This window comes from Pseudonaja textilis, chromosome 2, assembly GCF_049901715.1.
Source record: "Pseudonaja textilis isolate UNSWEBS1 chromosome 2, rPseTex1.2, whole genome shotgun sequence".
NCBI lineage: Eukaryota > Metazoa > Chordata > Lepidosauria > Squamata > Elapidae > Pseudonaja > Pseudonaja textilis.
In genome coordinates, this window is record NC_141991.1 from 82,264,488 (window position 1) to 82,282,095 (window position 17,608).

At 35.2% G+C, this 17,608-nt stretch overlaps 1 protein-coding gene across 1 annotated transcript in view; it reads right to left on the bottom strand.

Annotated features, from left to right (window-relative positions):
• Positions 1 to 3,271: 3,271 nt before the first annotated feature.
• The window catches only part of NR3C1 (nuclear receptor subfamily 3 group C member 1), a 71,467-nt gene continuing 57,130 nt past the window's right edge, over positions 3,272 to 17,608 (bottom strand). The window contains exons 7-9 of the mRNA XM_026696418.2: positions 11,008 to 11,138; positions 9,954 to 10,111; positions 3,272 to 9,077 (exon numbers count right to left, since the gene is read on the bottom strand). Coding sequence (XP_026552203.1) covers positions 8,925 to 9,077; positions 9,954 to 10,111; positions 11,008 to 11,138 — 442 coding nt within the window. The 3' untranslated portion in view covers positions 3,272 to 8,924. The remainder of the gene's footprint in view (positions 9,078 to 9,953; positions 10,112 to 11,007; positions 11,139 to 17,608) is intronic.

Here is a 17,608-nt window from a genome sequence, read left to right on the forward strand (position 1 = left end):
AAGGTAAAGGCAGCTTATTTTAAAGACGGTTGAAATACTGCAGTATAACTTCTCCAGATGAAAGCAAAAAAATAACAAATCAATATTTTAATTCTTCTTTTAAAATCTACAGCATGGGTGTCAAAACCGTGACATCACGTTGTTGTCACATGATGTATCGTGGCTTCCTCCCCCCCCTTCGTTAAACTGGGAATGGAGGTGGCCAGCATGTAACACATCCAGCCCGCAAGTTTGACACCCCGGATTTATAGTGTTCATTTTTTTTTATGCAATGAATGAAAATGGCAGTGGAAACACTGAAAAAAAAGAAACACATAGCTGGCCTGCTTACAAGTCAGCCTCCATCCCCATACACGATGAAGAATCATGATATCATTTGCAACATGATCTGTGATGTGGCCATTTAAATATAGATCTCTTGCATTCCTTATGAGGCATTTTTATGAGAGAAAGATGGCATATATGCGAGGTAGTGCTTTTTCTTTAAGAGGGAACAAATCGATTAGTTAAGCAGATGAATAATATGGCCTATATTATCAAATCATATCTAACCCATTAGTTCTTCACAACTGGTTTTTAAAATATAGACTACACATAATTTAAAAGAACCATGGTGGTGCAGTGATTTGAATGCAGTACTGCAGGCTACTTCTGCTGACCGCCAGCTGCCTGCAGTTTGGCAGTTCAATTCTCACCAGGCTCAAGCTTGACTCAGCCTTCCATTCTTCAAGGTAGGTAAAATGAGGACCCAGATTGTTGGGGGCAATATGCTGACTCTGTAAACTGCTTAGAGAGGGCTGTGAGGTATTGTGAAGTAGTATATAAGTCTAGGTGGTATTGCTATTGCTATGCACCAATCATGTATTGTAGTGGTATGTAGAAATTACCTTGGGATGAAGAGTCGCAGCCAGGGCAATGGTTGGTTTAAAAAGGCAGCTTAGCCCACAGCAAGAATGTGAGTGTGGCAAATGTCATCGAAGGGACCTTTCCTAATTTCTTGGGCTGCAAATGCGGGGGGGGGGGGAGGGGAAGAGAAATTTAGTTTCAGATTTGCAAGTCTGTTAATGTAACCTCACAGTAGAGTTAATTCACCTGAGTGTGCTTCTTGTCCAGACTATTTCCATGAGGCTGATATATATCAAGTTTAATATTCTACTTTTATTTGGGGGGAGGGAGGAATTACCTTCGAGTCAGCGTTGATTCCTGGAAAAACTCTCTGGATAAAACTTGGTTTTCTTGGCAAGATTTCCTTCCTAGGGCTGTGAGAAGATGACTGGCCTAAGGTCACCATGTTGGCTTTATACTTACATCAAAACTAGAACTCATGGTCTCTGGTTTTCTATCCTAGTGCTGTAATCATTGCGCCAAATTAGTTCCAGTATTTTATTATATTAAAATAATTTATATCAAGTTTAACATTTTATTAGATATATTGTATTTAACATTGGCTTCATAAGTTTAAAATAAGGTGTGACATAGCTTGGTTATTCTGATGAGGCCTTAGAGGCTGGAAATCTATGATTGTGTTCTCTCTGGCATTAGGATTTTTTTGGGGGGGTGGAGGGTGGAGGCAGAGGGTTAAATTAATGATAGTTACTGGTATTATAGATAGGTTGTCCAATATTTTATTTTTATTTATTACATTTATATGCCTCAATTTATATTACTGATTTCCTTTAATTATATTGTTTTCAGGCTAGATTATGAACATTGAGATTAGAATACCCTTATATATCCACTCTTTTAAAAAAATATCAGAGTGCATATGCACAAACGACAGAAATGAGGCTTACACACTCATTCAGTGCTTTTCTATGTGAAACAAGCAATCCAAGAGGAGAAGAACTGATTTTGTTTGATATATTTAATATTAGGTATGTGCTTCCACTCAGGTTTGATGTCTCCTCCCGACTCTTTGATTTGCACCAAAATATTATAGATCATATGAATTGAAGATGCATGACGGACTTCATACAAAGCTAGATTTGACAAATGTTACTGATTTTTTATTATTATCTTGCACTGTTTGTCTGTTGAAAATCCTCTCCTAATGACGATATTTGGTATGATTCTGAAGTGATATTCAGCCATGAGAAGTGTAAGAATATCCTTAAAGATTTCATGCTTTTGTTCTGGAACTGCTGAGAGCATTCAGCTGGCCTACAAGGCAGAGCATATTTTTTAAAAAATTAGGCATTTCATTCTTTGGGGAATTCTGTTTTCTCAATTAAATGGGATTGCCATGATCAGTTTCACACACCATGCCTCTTTCAAGATTATTGTAAAGCTGTCATTGTTGAGAGTCAAATAATTATTTTACATCCTTAAACATATGTTTGAATTTTTCTGCTGTTCTGGAGAAAAGAAATGGCAGAGTTTGCTCACAAGTTCCTCGATTTTTCCCTTGCTCCCATGATTAAGAAAAGATACAAGTGAGGTCACTGGGGCCATAAAGTGAAATTTTTTATCTACCCTGGAGAGGCAGAACCTCTTCAATTTATACCAATTATTGTACTGCTACAGTGCCAGACTGCCTTCACCCTTAGAACTGAAGTCTCTGTGTGTGCAGTTTTGTAGACAACTGTGAAGATTAAAAGAAAAAAAAATGCCACTGAAGTTCTGCACTCAATAGACCAGGCAGCCCAGGATTAAAGTTAATTTGGGAGAGGAAGTTAATAGAATAGAAAGAAGTTAATAAGCTTAGATTCAGCATTCTGCACAAGAGGAAAAAAAGCCACTTCAAAAGTGTTTGAACATGTAATGAAAAAGCAGAATTTTATTGTCATTTTGTCCATTGTTCAGCATTGCTGTAAATGGCTTACATTTACGGCAGCTTCTATACAGAGTGTGGCTTTGAATTACCAGAACAGCAAAATTTAAAATGAAAATAAATGCTTAACAATTCCACACAAGATTTTACAGTCCAACATTTTCACTGATTATGTTGAAAGACACTGTTACTACAGTTATTCGGCATGAATAAAAAACTACAACTTTTGTTTTAAGACAGGAGTCACTTGTTTTAATTCTTTTTACACTGTTCAAAATTACTGTGATAAAAATAATGAAAAAAGCTTTTTTTTATTAATGCCATACACCAGCTTATATCATTTGTCCCCATTATATATTTTTGTATAGTATACAAAATAGAATGTTGACAAACTGTTGAATCCGTGCTATTAACTTTGTTGGGTGGAGTGGGTGGGAGGTGACAATTTTCATATATGTGGTCTTTTATCAGAATAGCCTCAGAGGGTTCTTTAATTTAAAAAAAAAAACGCTCAATATGAGGCTCTGCCTTGCCTGAAAGTATTTTTCAATGTAACAGGGATAGCATAAGAGCCTAGTTCACTTCAGTGTGAACCAGGCGGTAGGTGAGGCTTGCATATGAAAGAGGGTGAAAATTCTGGTCCCCTTTCTATAAAATACTCAAGTGCATACTTCAAATTAAAGTGGCTTGGCCACCAGGGCCTTGCCACCCCTTCTCAAAAATTATTGGTCTTAACCCTATTACACTCAGAGGTATCTCAACAGACGTTGAAGAACCATGAAGAAAATATATTTCCATCCCTGCTGTTTCAGCTCCATGCGTTTAATACAATAAATCTAGTATTTTTGTGATCTGATTCTCTTCTGTGTGTATGAGAGGAGGGAGGGGGGGCGGGAGGGGAGGGAGAGATAGATTTTTAAAAGGTTATTAGAATGATAAGGGCAGAACATGAAGGAAATGTACAATATTTACTTTATGAAACTGCACTACTAATTAGGCCTACATGTTTTTAAAATGAATGAATTTGGGTGGCTCTTCAGAACAGAGAGGAAATGAAAATAGTCACTGGTTCAGTTTTGCAAAGGTTTATACACAAGTACAAAAGGAAGCATGCATGCAGCGGTCTAAAGGGCAATTTCTACAGCCTTCTTGGCTTCTACTGTACTTATGCAAGGGGAAAAAAAATCTTTGGACTGTTTCACTTTCCTTTGGCACAAAAGGAGCACCTTCTGCAGATAAAATGATACTTCTAAATCCAACATTGTTTGATAAGAATATGTGCATTTTTCTCTGCAGTTCCTAGTCTTCAGGAAAATCTACAGGAATTATAAACACAAGATACCGTGCCTGCATAATTCACTCCTACGTATATAAATAAAGTCATACCATTTTGTACTTTTGTTGTGTGAGATCTATTTGATTCAAAGTAGGTCACCAAAGCTCATTCCCTCCCCAGAGTATAGAAGGATTAAATTCTTTGCATCATAATGTTGGACTCTTTACCACCATGGAGAATTAAGATCTGACAAACTTTTTGAACCCTAAACAAATTGTATGATTCTGGTGTTCCTAGGCAATGCCCATCACTTCAAATTCTATTCATAGAGATTATAACAACACATCTTATTTCTCCATTCTCTGACTTATCCTTCCTCCTTGTCCTAATACGAAATTATGAAGCTTAGGAGTTTTTAAAGGTAGGTTGGCACTTGTTTCTGTATTTGTGTTCATTTTGTATTTCTCTGGTTTTTTTTCCTATCAAATGAACTTTTAGTTTAATCTGACTGGCAAGATTAGCATACTAATCATAGACACATTTTCTTAGGAATTACTTCAACAGGTAGTAAAAGTTAAAATAAGGATATTAGCCAAATAAGCTCTTCCTTACTTTAGCATTTCATCTCTCCAATGCCTGAATATATTCTATGAAAGATTATTCCTACCAATGACCTTGTGAAATGTTAGCATACCACATTCATATTTAGTGCTATCCAAATCATTTCCAGGTCATCATGATGTGACAAGGCACTGAAGAGACAGAAGTCATAATTTTCCCTGTTTATTTGCAGTGCTGATTTCCCACAGCACAAAAAAAAAGCCAAACAAAATCACATTTTGTTAAATGCTTATATATTTAAATGGCTTTTGTTTAAAATCATTTAGCACATTTAAACTGAAATTTTCTAAAATCAGCATTTCTGTTTAAGAAATTCATAAATTCAACAAATATTTTACATAGAATAAAAGCCTCTTTTCAACCCAGACTCTTTTTCTTCACAGACACAGGATACCTCACTTGTGTTGGTAAATCATCACCTCACACACACATATTTGTTAATCACACATTCCTAGCTTTCTTAAACTTTGCAGTGGGGGTGAAAAAATTTAATACATGTCACTTTCCAAGTATAATTTCTGGTATCCTCGTGTGTTATCTTTCCAGGAGCATTTTTGAAAGTAAATACTGAAACCTGTTAGTGTTAACCAAACACAGTCAAAATAGATTTTCAATAGTTTGCATACTATTGTTAAACTATTCACGGATGCTTAAGTAAATGGCTAAACATGTAAATCTTTACAAGCTTATTCAGTAGCACAGACGATGTGCCGGTTTCTGGTAAATTGTCACTTGAGCAGTAATACTTGAAACTGCTACGTGAATAGCACCTGAAGAGAAAATCATGCAGAATGCTGGCTTTACACAAAATGCTATTCCAACATGTGGTTTCTCTGTGGCTTAGTAGGCTTTGTAAACCCATACAGGGATATCAAGGAAACATGGCTTGGTTTTGCTATGTGAACCAAGCAAACTCTGATCTATTCAATAAACCATGGTTAAGCAACTGGTGATGGAGAAAGCTATTTTCCCTGTGTGACAGTCAGAAGAGGATTATGTGAAACGGGCATCTCTTTTGCTTTGTTTATGGTTTGTGCAACTGCATGTCAGGGTTATCCAGCTGTTTTGAGAAAATTCACAGCAGCTGTTCACAGTTCTTAATTCTGGAACTGCACAGATACCATAAAGAAATCTTTCCTTTCATTACATTTTCTATTTTACTCCCAAGTACTGAATACAGCACTCAGGAGATTTTCATGTATAAGCCTCACATTTTAAAAGAGGATTAAGACAAGACAAAAATAGCTCAGGTAAACCTCTTGTTTTACAAGGAGCAATTTTGTTGAATAATTAGAAATGTACTTGACTTTGTTCAAACTATGATCTATATTTACATATTGCTGGTACCTATATGCATTTTATTGCAAAATTGGTCTGTTTTGCTATGCTCAAAGAGAGAATATTTAAAAGCAATCACACAGGTTGGTGGTGTGAACGTATATAGGCTAAGGCATACATGAGCCCACTATTTCATTTTTTTCCTTCTGTGTGTTTTGTCTGTAAAAGTGTGTGTTTGTGTGTGTGTAGGGCTTTCATAAACCCACCCAGATTCTGCAGATTAAATTGGGGAATGTGGGGGACCAAACACATAGGTTGGATTATCATATTTAATTTCCAACCCTTTTTTCTCTACAATGATCTAATGGATTTACATTTCTGCCCCAGGAGCTTCCATTGAATATGGGTAAGTTCATTTAGAACGATAAGGAAAAGAGAAATAACAGAAATGCATAATAAAATTAGAGTACCTCTTAGATACTTCAGCACAATGCTGTGAAGACTAATACTTCCAGACAAACCACATTTTTATGGGTTATCATATCAACACATTTGTGACCCATAGAAAAAATATACGTGTCATGATAAAGCAATCTGTCATCTAAAAACCTTTCTTATGATACACTATACAAGCTATTATACAATAAGTTGATAAACTGCATTTAAAGCTGTATTAGCCCTTCCTTTTTTCTTCAAACACTATCAGATTATATACATTTGAAAGTATTAAACAAAATTGTATTAGTAACATATCATGTTATGATTGTTAATTTTTGTTAAGCATTTATACTTCTTGCTTTATTTTGGCCACTTAAAATATTTTTTGTTTTGTTTTTAATGTTTAGAGTGGCATAGTATTTTAAATTTACTGGAACTTCTTAAGGTGCTCAGAGGATGGGCTACTACAGCTTACAAACTGTTTAAAACAACAAGGAAAAAAAGCACAAGACATACATGGTTGTTTTATGGCACACTAGGAGTTTGATAGAGAAGGACTGGAGCTGTACAGAGACCAAGTACTATTCTAAAGCACAAAATCAGCCATGGAATCTTGGTGTTCTCCAGATTGGTTCACTTGAGCAAGAGAGTGAAAAACGGAAGTGAAGCCATATACAAGTTTGGATTTTAATTTTCCATAAAATTTTTTTCTTCTTCTTGTAGTTTGGTCTATTTTCTTTTCTGGATAAAGCTAAAAATCTTATTCGAATTAAAATCTTTTAAGAACCATTAGAAACATATACAGGGTAGAGGTACAATTATTTTGTAAATCCTGGTTTATATATATATGTGTGTGTGTGTGTGTGTGTATTCCTATATAATGTATGTATATGTGTTTGTGCGTGCATGTATGTATATGTATGCGTGTATGTGTGTATACCACCCATACATGTACAGAGAAATGTAGTCATCAATTTCTAACTTAAAATGGAGTCAGGTTTTGTATACATTTGCCTTCAATCCAGTGTGCAATCTAACAACAGAAACTGGCTTTTTTCAGCTTGCTGAACTGCTTTATTGGGAATCAACATAGCTATACTGCAAGAATAGGTGGGGTTTAGACTCCAGGGGACCTAATCCACTGGATATGCACTGCCCATCATATTAAGTCTGAAACTTTTCACCCTACTTTCCAGCAGTTCTGATCACATTTGAGGGAAAATATTTCCCTTTGGAATCTACCAATTCTGAGATCCCAAGAGGTAAATTTGTTATTTGTTCTGAAAAATATGAATAGGCTACCAATACTGTTTTTTTCCTACATACATACTTTAAAAGAACAGGTTCTGCTATGTCTGAGTGTCCAATGAGAACAGATATGCCAATTTCTGTGCACATTGATTTTGGTATGCACGTTATAGCTGCTCTGGATTGTGGCCATTGTATATATAATATACACTGATACACATTGGAGTACACACTTATATGGCAATAATTGTGTATGGAAAAATTTAATTTCTCCATGTATAAGTAAACTTTTAAACAATAATGCATATTTTCCTGAAAAGTTTCCTGATGGGCAATCAAGACTGATATTTTTAATGTCAATCCAGCCCAAGATTCTTACAATTATGGCTATTGCATTAAATGCAAATATCTAGGCTGCTTTAAAAAATGTTTGTGTTCATTAACACTTGTTTAAGACAAAGCTAGTTTTCTAGTAGCTCACAGAACATGCATGACCAATATCAAAAAATAAGCAATTCCAGTGTTCAGATTAGATTTGGAATACATTTCAATTCCCATTCCCCACTGAAGAAGGCTGAATTATAGACCAAATTTAGAAGGGTTATTAGGACAGTCATATTAGACAAGCCACCTTATATTCATATGATTATACTTGAAGTTCATTATCTAGAAGTCATTAAGCTATGAGCTGCCCCACTTTAAAAACAGCTGTACAATAGGCATCTTGAAGTTTTACAAAAATTATGTAAGAAAAAATGAGCAAGCTAGTCCACTGTATATAAAGGTAAAGGAAATTGCTAAAACCAGACAGTAATAGCTATAAAAGGCACAACTTCCCTTTTCTGATATACAGTTGTAAACTTTCCTCATGTTACATGCATAAATCAAAAATGCTACTTTAACTATACAAAACAATCTATACCAAAACAAAAATCTAGAAAAATTTAACCAGCCAACTGCAGAAACTCCTAGCAGAATGTTGACAATGCAGATTCCAAATTTGACAATGCTGCTTTTGATGCATTCTATACTGCCAGCATGATGGTATATATAGAGGAAAAATTCCAAGCCATACTTCTTTCTTTTTCTTTCTTGTATTCATTCGGTTGAGGTGTCTTCTGAAAGCTAGATCTTGGCCCTCTGTAAACCACATGTAGTGCATAATTACAAAACAAAAACAAAAATACCTAATATAGGTACAATAACAAAATTAACAAGTCTCTTAGTTTATAAAAAAGAAGTTATAATTTGACTTTTTTTTTTTCTTAAGGCAACCTTTCTGTATTAAGGCAGTCACTTCTGATGAAATAAGAGCTTCTTGATATTCCCATTTGAATATTTTGGTAACTGATTGCTGATGATTTCTGCCAACATTTCTGGAAACTCAATACTCATGGATTTATCCAAAAATGTTTGGAAGCAAAAAGTTAGAAGATTTTCAACCACCTGTAAATGATAAGAAGGAAGGATGAAGCCAGCTTTTTTCTGATATTACTGTTGTACTCTAAAATATTTTAAACATATTTTTAATACAACAAATATGTTTTGCTAGGCTTGAGTGCTTATGTAAAAGACAGTATTTGATGTACACACATATTCACATGTGCACACATACAGAATAATAGCAAATAAGAAATGTATTTATACTGAGATATTACCTCAAACACAAAGCCCATTAAATAGCAAAAGTCTGGACTGAACAGATTCATTATTTGTCTGCATTCTATTCTGCATTCCATGTTCTCTGGGGCAGTACATCAAGAATAGGGCAATTATTTAGGCATCATGTAACAATAATCAGAACAACATGGTTTATCAATCTACTTTGGTATCCAATAAACTGGAAACCTTTATTTGAAATGCAAATGGTAAAATATAATAAATTCAGTTCAATATAATGGTCGTAAGAAAATTCAAGTAATGTGCTTTTCTACACATCCTAGCTTGTTATATTGAGAAGCAGAATAACATGCAATCTAAATATATATATAAATAGCCTGCAGCTGGTGTTCAACTTCTCAGCAGGGAACTGCTGTTCAATAAGGATTACAATAGCTGGGATCAATAAATGTAAGTCTTATAGCTATGCTACATTCACCAATGCTATGCATTTTAATTATTTTTATACTCGCTGAAACAATTAACAAAGGATATGACCTTCCTATTCTTCCTTCAAATAATTCAAACATCAATGCATACACATTATCTTAGTTAAAATTTTCCTATTACATTAAAACATTATCCTTATTGGTGAACCAATTCTCTCCACATTTTTACTGACTACACTGAAACAATAAATAAGTACATATGAATAAATCTTACATCATGCATGGAGTCCAAAAGTTTCGTCAGTTGGTAAAATCGTTGCCAGTTCTGACTAGAGTTTCCTTCTCTCTTCACAATGGCTTTCCCCAACTCTTTGATGTATGTCATACGAATTTCATCAAAGAGAGCCTGACTCCTCAAGCCCTCCTTAGGAACTGGATTAAGATGACAGAATATTCGATTACACGTTACCATTTTACATTCACAATAACCAATGCAACACAAAAATGCTCTGACCTGTGCTCAATCATCATCAGTGAACACATGGATCATACATGCATAGTAGATTCAATCTCTGCCTAAAAAAACCGCGTACTATTGACCAACATATATCATTAAATACTCTGTAGCAATCTGTTTCCAAATATAAATAGTTATTGGTTCTTTCATTTTTATTCCTTCATTCATTGAAATTTATGTTTCTACTGTATTTTGAAAAAATGAATCTCTTTTTCAAAGAATCTCTACAAAGTAGCTTCATTGTGGACAGATTTTGTCAGGTTCAATTAAATTATGCATTTATTTACAAAAGGAATGGGAAACTTATATTCAGTAAGATACTGTTGGTCTTCTCCTGACCCATGACCTCTGGGCTCAGACGAGTGGGTCAGATAATTTATTTTGAATTTTTTGTGCAATATAACAATTTGTCTAATCAATATGAAATATATTATATATACTGGCCATAGTCGAAATTCCACTTACAACAAAACTAGAGTCATCTTAACAACCAAGCACTTTAATAATTTCTGAAAGTAAAATATTTTCTGTCTGGCAGAACTTCTGCAACCTTAATCATCAATCATAAAATAAAGAATTTCAATATTCTAGGAAATATATTTATAACGGATTCATTACTCATTCCTACTGATTATCTTTAGACTTGTAAGGATTGAGCAGTAATAGAGAAAAAGCACAGCAACACTTATTTGGATTGAAACTAGGTTTCATATTTCCCAGATCGCTGTTCAAAGATGAAGATGGAGTCGCAATTTGCAAAATAGACCAAGATTTTTTAAAAAAAGCAGTAAAGGCAGAAATAACCACTTACTTGTAGAGAGAAGGAGCAATGTCTTCATGCAGAGATATTCTTCATAGGAAACCTGAAGCCGGGCTAACTCATTAGTAACCATCAGTAAACGTTTGCATTGATCATACATGCATGGGAGATTCATTCTCTGCCTGAAGAAAGAGCACACATACACATTTGTATGGTTTGTAAAAAGAAACTGATAGATGTCATGAATAATTCAGAAAGTTGAATAAGTTATATATCTTCAACCTTAATATTTTTTGAACAAAATAGGACATATGGCAATGTGCCAATACTCTCAAAAGAGACTGTTGTTCAACTAGTTTGGCCGCCAACTATTTACCATGTTTATAAGCTGTATTTACAAAGGCCTCAAATAGGACTTAAGAGTAAATGTTTTAAATGGACTTTGGACAGCAACTTATATCAACTGGAACTTCTGGACTGCTATCAAGAGCAAGCTCACATCAAGCATCTTACAGTAATCTAAACTTGAAATGGCTGGAAGATTTAGTAACTGCAGCAAAAATAGACCAAAAAAGGTTCCTGCTGGCATACCAAATGAATCTGGGAAAAGAACTCTCATTTGTTTCTTAAGGTGCTAAACTGGGAGTGATCCCTAAGGAAGTAAACTTCAGAGGGAGTACAGATAATCTCATCCAGAACAAAGTGATTGCTCTACTTAGATTGCCCTTCCCCCCTCTCAACAATACTTCCATTTTGTCTGAATATTCAGAACAAAAAGATTCTGCCAGACTGTGAGGAGCCTGGATCAGAGTAAAAGCTAGAAAGAAAGATTCGTATCATATTTCAATTAGGTTACCTCTTCCAAACATTACAGCATCACACATGTACTCTAAACAGAACATGACATAGCTGGAATTTCTCCATTTCTCAAAAGTGCCTTCCAGTTCTTTGAAATACTGACCACTGGTAGTCCTCAGTTACCAACTGCCTTGTTTAGCAATTATTCAAAGTTACAACGGTTGAAAAAAAGAAAAGAAAACCCAACTCTCCTATTTATAGCCACTGCAGTGTCCCCATGTTCCTGTGATCGACAACTGGGTTTTTTTTTAAAACGAGGTGGTATTTTAACGGTCACAGCAGAGAAGCCAGCAGTAAAATCGCACGTCGTGGTTACACAATGACCACTCTTAATGTATTTGCTTAATGACAGTAGCAGAACTGGCACTGTAAGTACAGTGCAGTCACATGAACTTTCACTTAGTGACCACTGCCTTTAGCACTGGAGTTGCCAGTCCCAATTGTTGTTGGTAAGTGAGGACTACCTGAATAGTAATGGAGGAAGCAAGGGGAGGGACCGAGGCACACAATGTGCTGAGCTTTCTTAGTGCCTAGGCAGGTGGAAACTGCTGATGTATCTCTCAACTCTGAAGAATGGCAGCCCCTGAATGAGTAGCCCATTTGTTCTTCTCATCTATCTTGAAAGAGCATCCAACACTTTCACCTGAAACACAGCATCCCAAGTGAAAGAGGATTGTTAGATACCCTTAGGGTAATCTAGAATAAAGGGGGTAACAGCGTGTGTTCTATTTCCTCACAATAAATGTTTTAAATTATTTTTGCTTCCTTATATTTTAGTATGGAGAAAATCAACAAGTAAGGAAATTTTTTTTCTATCTTCTTTTCAAACTAAACTTGACGCAGTTAAAATGTTTACTCATTGCTGGTAAAATTGTTTTATGACTATAAGATTACAGATGTTTACTGAAAAAAAATCTGCATTATCAGTAAGTAAGTAATTTCACTTTAAAAAGAATTACTGAAATATATTCTAAGCTTTAGTCTCCATTTGTAAATTGTTCCAACATAGCTTATGACTTGGTCAGAGAAGAGTAAATTTGATTCCTTTCTTTATTATCCATTTTTTTTGCCAATTACACTGCCAAATCTGCAATGTCATTACAATTTCCCTTTTCCTTTTTTTCTACATATATTTGTTACTATATTAAAATAATACCAGATTTTCATGAAAACAACCATTAGGAACAATATTCAAACCTGTTTGACCAACTTTTATCTTCCTTAAGAATCCCTAGTTTGTATTTATTTAAAGTGTTTACCTGCCTCTATTTGAGGCAGTTTACAGATTCAATATATTATCACAAAAACCATGAAATGGGAAGTGACAAGCTATCCCTGGAAGTAGAAAAGATTGAAATAAGACACCCATTAAGTTAAACCTCAGAGTGGCTGTTTGTCCAGATCTTTCTAATTCAAATTTTATGCAGTATGCCACTCTGATTCCTTACCTATTCATATAGGCTATTGTATTACCTCCTTTTAGCAGAATTTCTGTTTCTCTAGTAAAACATTATTTTAACTAGCAGTCTATATGCAGTTCTGTGCCTTTTATAGTATAAGTTAATTACCTGAAAAATTATTTGACTAAGTAACAGTTTTCAAAGTGCCAAGAAAACTAAAAATCAAATTGGTATTTGTTTTAAAGATAGCCAACTGTATCCTTTTCTTCATGGAACTTCCTTTAAAGACTATTTGAAAGTTGTAATTAGTTACAGCAGCCTTCTGTCAGGAAGCAAAAGCCATTACAGCCACGTACACTGCTTTTGTAAGCATTGCATTAGCTTCCAAGTACAATTCAAAATGTTGCAAAGCATTTCATGGCTCAAGACCAGGTATCTCCAGGATGAGTTTTTGGAAATTTATAGATACGGACAAGGAGTTAAGTGCTGACTCACTGCAAGATACGCATGATGCTTGTGTTCCTGTCTGGGGAACACAAGCACTGTGCGTATCTTTTTTTTTTTTAAAGAAACAGTTTTATTAATTTTAACAACAAACAAAAACACATAAAACATAAAAACATCATCCTTTCCTTCATGAGTTTACAGACAGTGTATCGGTTGGTTTACCACTTTGTTTTGTGCATCCATTTCATAGTCTCCATTGTAGTTATATTACATAATAGCTCATATTGTCAATCAACAATTATATAGCCTGATATCATTATTAAACAATCATTTGACTATAATTTTATTGATTCATACTTTAAGCACTGTGCGTATCTTGTAGGTTAACTTCAACTACATTTGTACAAAAGTGTAAAGTCATTGTGCTACTAGAGAGGAATGTGGAGGGCTTGGAGGCACATTCAACCATATTAAGATTCTTCATGAAAAACAAACAGTTTATGAGAAAGGCAAAGGGATGTCTATAAAAAGAACACAGGAAAGAAGGTGGAAGGAGGGGCCTGGGAAAGGAAGGATGACAACTTGTAATATGGATGACCAAGAAAACCAAGAGGTGGTGCCTGTCACTGGCAAATCAATTCAGTCCTTCCCCTGAGGGATGATTCATTTCTGAAGGTTTACAATCAACATTCAAGCAAAAAGGAAGGAAAGACGCTTGGGTTTCCATAGATATGAGGAAACTAATGTCTGTTCTGAAGAGAAAAAGGTGTGTGGTGGTGATAAATGTCTCAATGTTGAGAGGAATGGAGGTAGCAATTGTAGGAGAGATACTGAATCAGGGAGAAGGGTCAAATAGGGACAGTCTAGAATCCCTACACGGGCACGAGACAGCTTGACACTACCCCCCCCCCACCCACCCAATGCAATTGAACCTTATCTGGTCTTACTCAGGTGCAAACCATTAGCCTGAAAACATTCCTGTGTATAGGCTTGAGCAACAAATCAGCTAACTGAATTCTTCATGCGTAGACCTGGTTGTTTCGTGCCTGAAAGCAATCTGCAAATCAAACATGACATCAAAAGAAGAGTGTCTTTTCTCAGATCTAGGATATGATGAAGAGGTGAACCCAATTAATTAAACTACTGATGGATCCCATCCTTCTGTTTCATGTTGGAATAAATCATACTTAAGAAAGAGGCTGATATGACACAAGTTGTAACTGTGCAAGTTATATGGAGGACTGGCCTGTTTGAGTCACTTTTCAAACAGCTGAGATGGTCATATCCTCTTGAAACTTTGGCATGGCTATCTTAATGATCTTCTTAGTTTATCTGCAGGCACAAAAAACCATTTAGCAAAAAAAAAAAAAAAGACAGGATAAACTCTTTGCCACCAATTTTTTTGAATGTCTTCTAGGAAAGTATAGAGACCTGAAAAGTATTTATGGCAAATCTTTAGGAAAAGGTGACTACCTCAAAAGGATTAAGGTTTGCTTATGCTTCACTATACTTTTGCACAGACTACTTATTTTCTTTTGAGTAAAAAGAACAAATTCAAAGCATGCTATATGATAGAGAACCAATTAACAGTCTTTAAGAAATTACAATTTAAATAATGCTTTATGCAAATATACATGGGTAGTGATAAGGAAATATTAAGGGAATTCCCGATTTAATCCAGCCTTTTTTATTTCACAATTTAAAACAACTTGATTTAAATGGATTTATCCTGATTTTTTTTTTTTTGAAAGTATTTAAGCTGTGCAGTTACTCAAGGGGCTGAGTGGTATAGGTAGCAAAGAATGTCTGTTGTGGAAGAGCTTGATCTTACCATAGAAAACTTAGCTTCCAGAATGCAACTGTTTTCACAATATATTAAAACACACACAAACTCATATACTATGTTTAGGATCTTTACATTTTTATTATTTTAATATTAGCACTATTTAACATCTGCTGCTTTGTCTTTCATTTTTAAATTTTATTTTATTTTATTTAAAATTTTATTTTATTTTGGGGTTGAAAGGAAAGTCAGTCAAATAAATAAAGATCTGCACGTTATTTCTGTTTTAAAACATTTTTTAAACTTGGTAACATTCCTAAAGCCCCATACTCTGTTACTCTGTTTCAGTTAGCAATATTAAAGGTGCTACTAATAATTATATTAAACTTTATTTATTGTGGGACTTAGAAAGCAACAGTTTATTGAGGAAAGGCATGGAAATTCAAGACTCTTCACTACAATGAAAATAAGAGTTGAAAGATGTTAAAGTAGGATAAACATGTCTACTGTAGAAACGGATGAATCGGGTTAATTTTAGTTTCACTCAATATTTTCAAGGAGTTTTTCCCCATCCCATTTCTATGTTTTTTATTTATTTATTTATTCTTTTAAAGACTATACAGAAGTCCAACACAATTTTTAGAATTCGGAGAAGAGCAAATTCCTTAATACCCAAGACTGCAACACCTTCTTCTAGCAGTTGTGGCTATCATCTACTAGGATAGACTGCCACATTTTGAACCAGTTGCAGTTTCTGAGTAATCTTCAAAAATGACCTGTTGAAAAAGCACTTGTAGGGGGGCTTGGAGCTCGCATTAACAGGTGCTTGACCTTATCTAAAGGGCACTCCACCCCCTTCAACCAAATCCATAGGCTGAAATAAATTCCATTTCACATGGCAAGACATTTCCCAATTACCACTTCAGAATTTTTCCATAAAGAAATAAGGCTTGAGTGAATTAGAACAACTTCATTAGTGCAGCATTGTGCAAACATGTCACAGAGGCATGTGGGCAGATTTTTCTGTTCATCTTTCCATAGGAGGGAATGTGCCTCCTTGAATGGCACTGCAGGATAAGCCATTGATGTGCAGAGGGGAGAAAAGTATGTACACATACAGTATATGGATGTTTTTATATACAGATGGTTCTCTCTTAATAGTGGCCACTAAGTGAATGGTGTGTGTATGTGTGTTTGTGACGGGGGGGAGGGAGGGAGGGAGAAGCTGCGAAGATTACTGGTTCCTGCCATTCCATTCAGATGAAGTTTTCTTGTTCAGTGTCTCAAGCCTAACCCACCCACCCCCCTTTTACCCCCTGTAGAGCAGATTGCTTAACAAGTTATCTCTCCCTGAGCTTCTTTTCTCCAGAGCAGTGATTTCCTAAAAATGTACTAACAAGATAATAAACTCAGCTCTGTGAACCTAATGAACTGACTAGAATAGCAGGCTCAAAACAGCTGCCTGAAACTGACCAGACCTTAATCAGGTTGGTCCTGGAGGCTTTTGTTGTAGTAAATGCACTCACTAGTCTGAAAATATTTTTAATTACTATTAATTACTATTGTACAGCTGTGTGAAAAAGTCCTGCACGCTTTCAGTTTTAAGCTGTATTTACATGTTTAATCAACTTTTCACTCAGAAACCATGCAAAATTAGTACTTTGATGAAAATTTCTGTAGTTGGATTGAGATGCATACTTTTTATTAATATAACCAAAGTCTTTTAAAGGTTTTGAGCGAGTTTATGTGCTAAAACAAACACAACTTGCATTTTTGAGAATGTTAGGATTGAAAATAGCCAATCAGCAGTGAAGTTTGGCTGACCAATCAAAATGCACAGAGGCTAAATCTATGAGCCAATCAATGTTGTCGTACTCTCTGACCATAAATAGGCATGAAAAGCATCGAGAAATTTAATTTAGCTCTGGCTGCGGGCAAGGATGAAGGCCTTTGCTTTCACCAGTACTGAGCAGCAGCATTGCATCATTGTGTTTCATGAAGAGGGTTACTCCTGCACAGAAATAGCCAAGAGAGTGAAATGCCATCGCACAACAGTGAGCAGAGTGGTTGAAAAATATCAAATAACTGGTTCAGTTGATGATAGGCTCTGCTCTGGAAGACCAAGAAAGTTGACAAAATGGCAAGATTGGACTCTGCAACACAT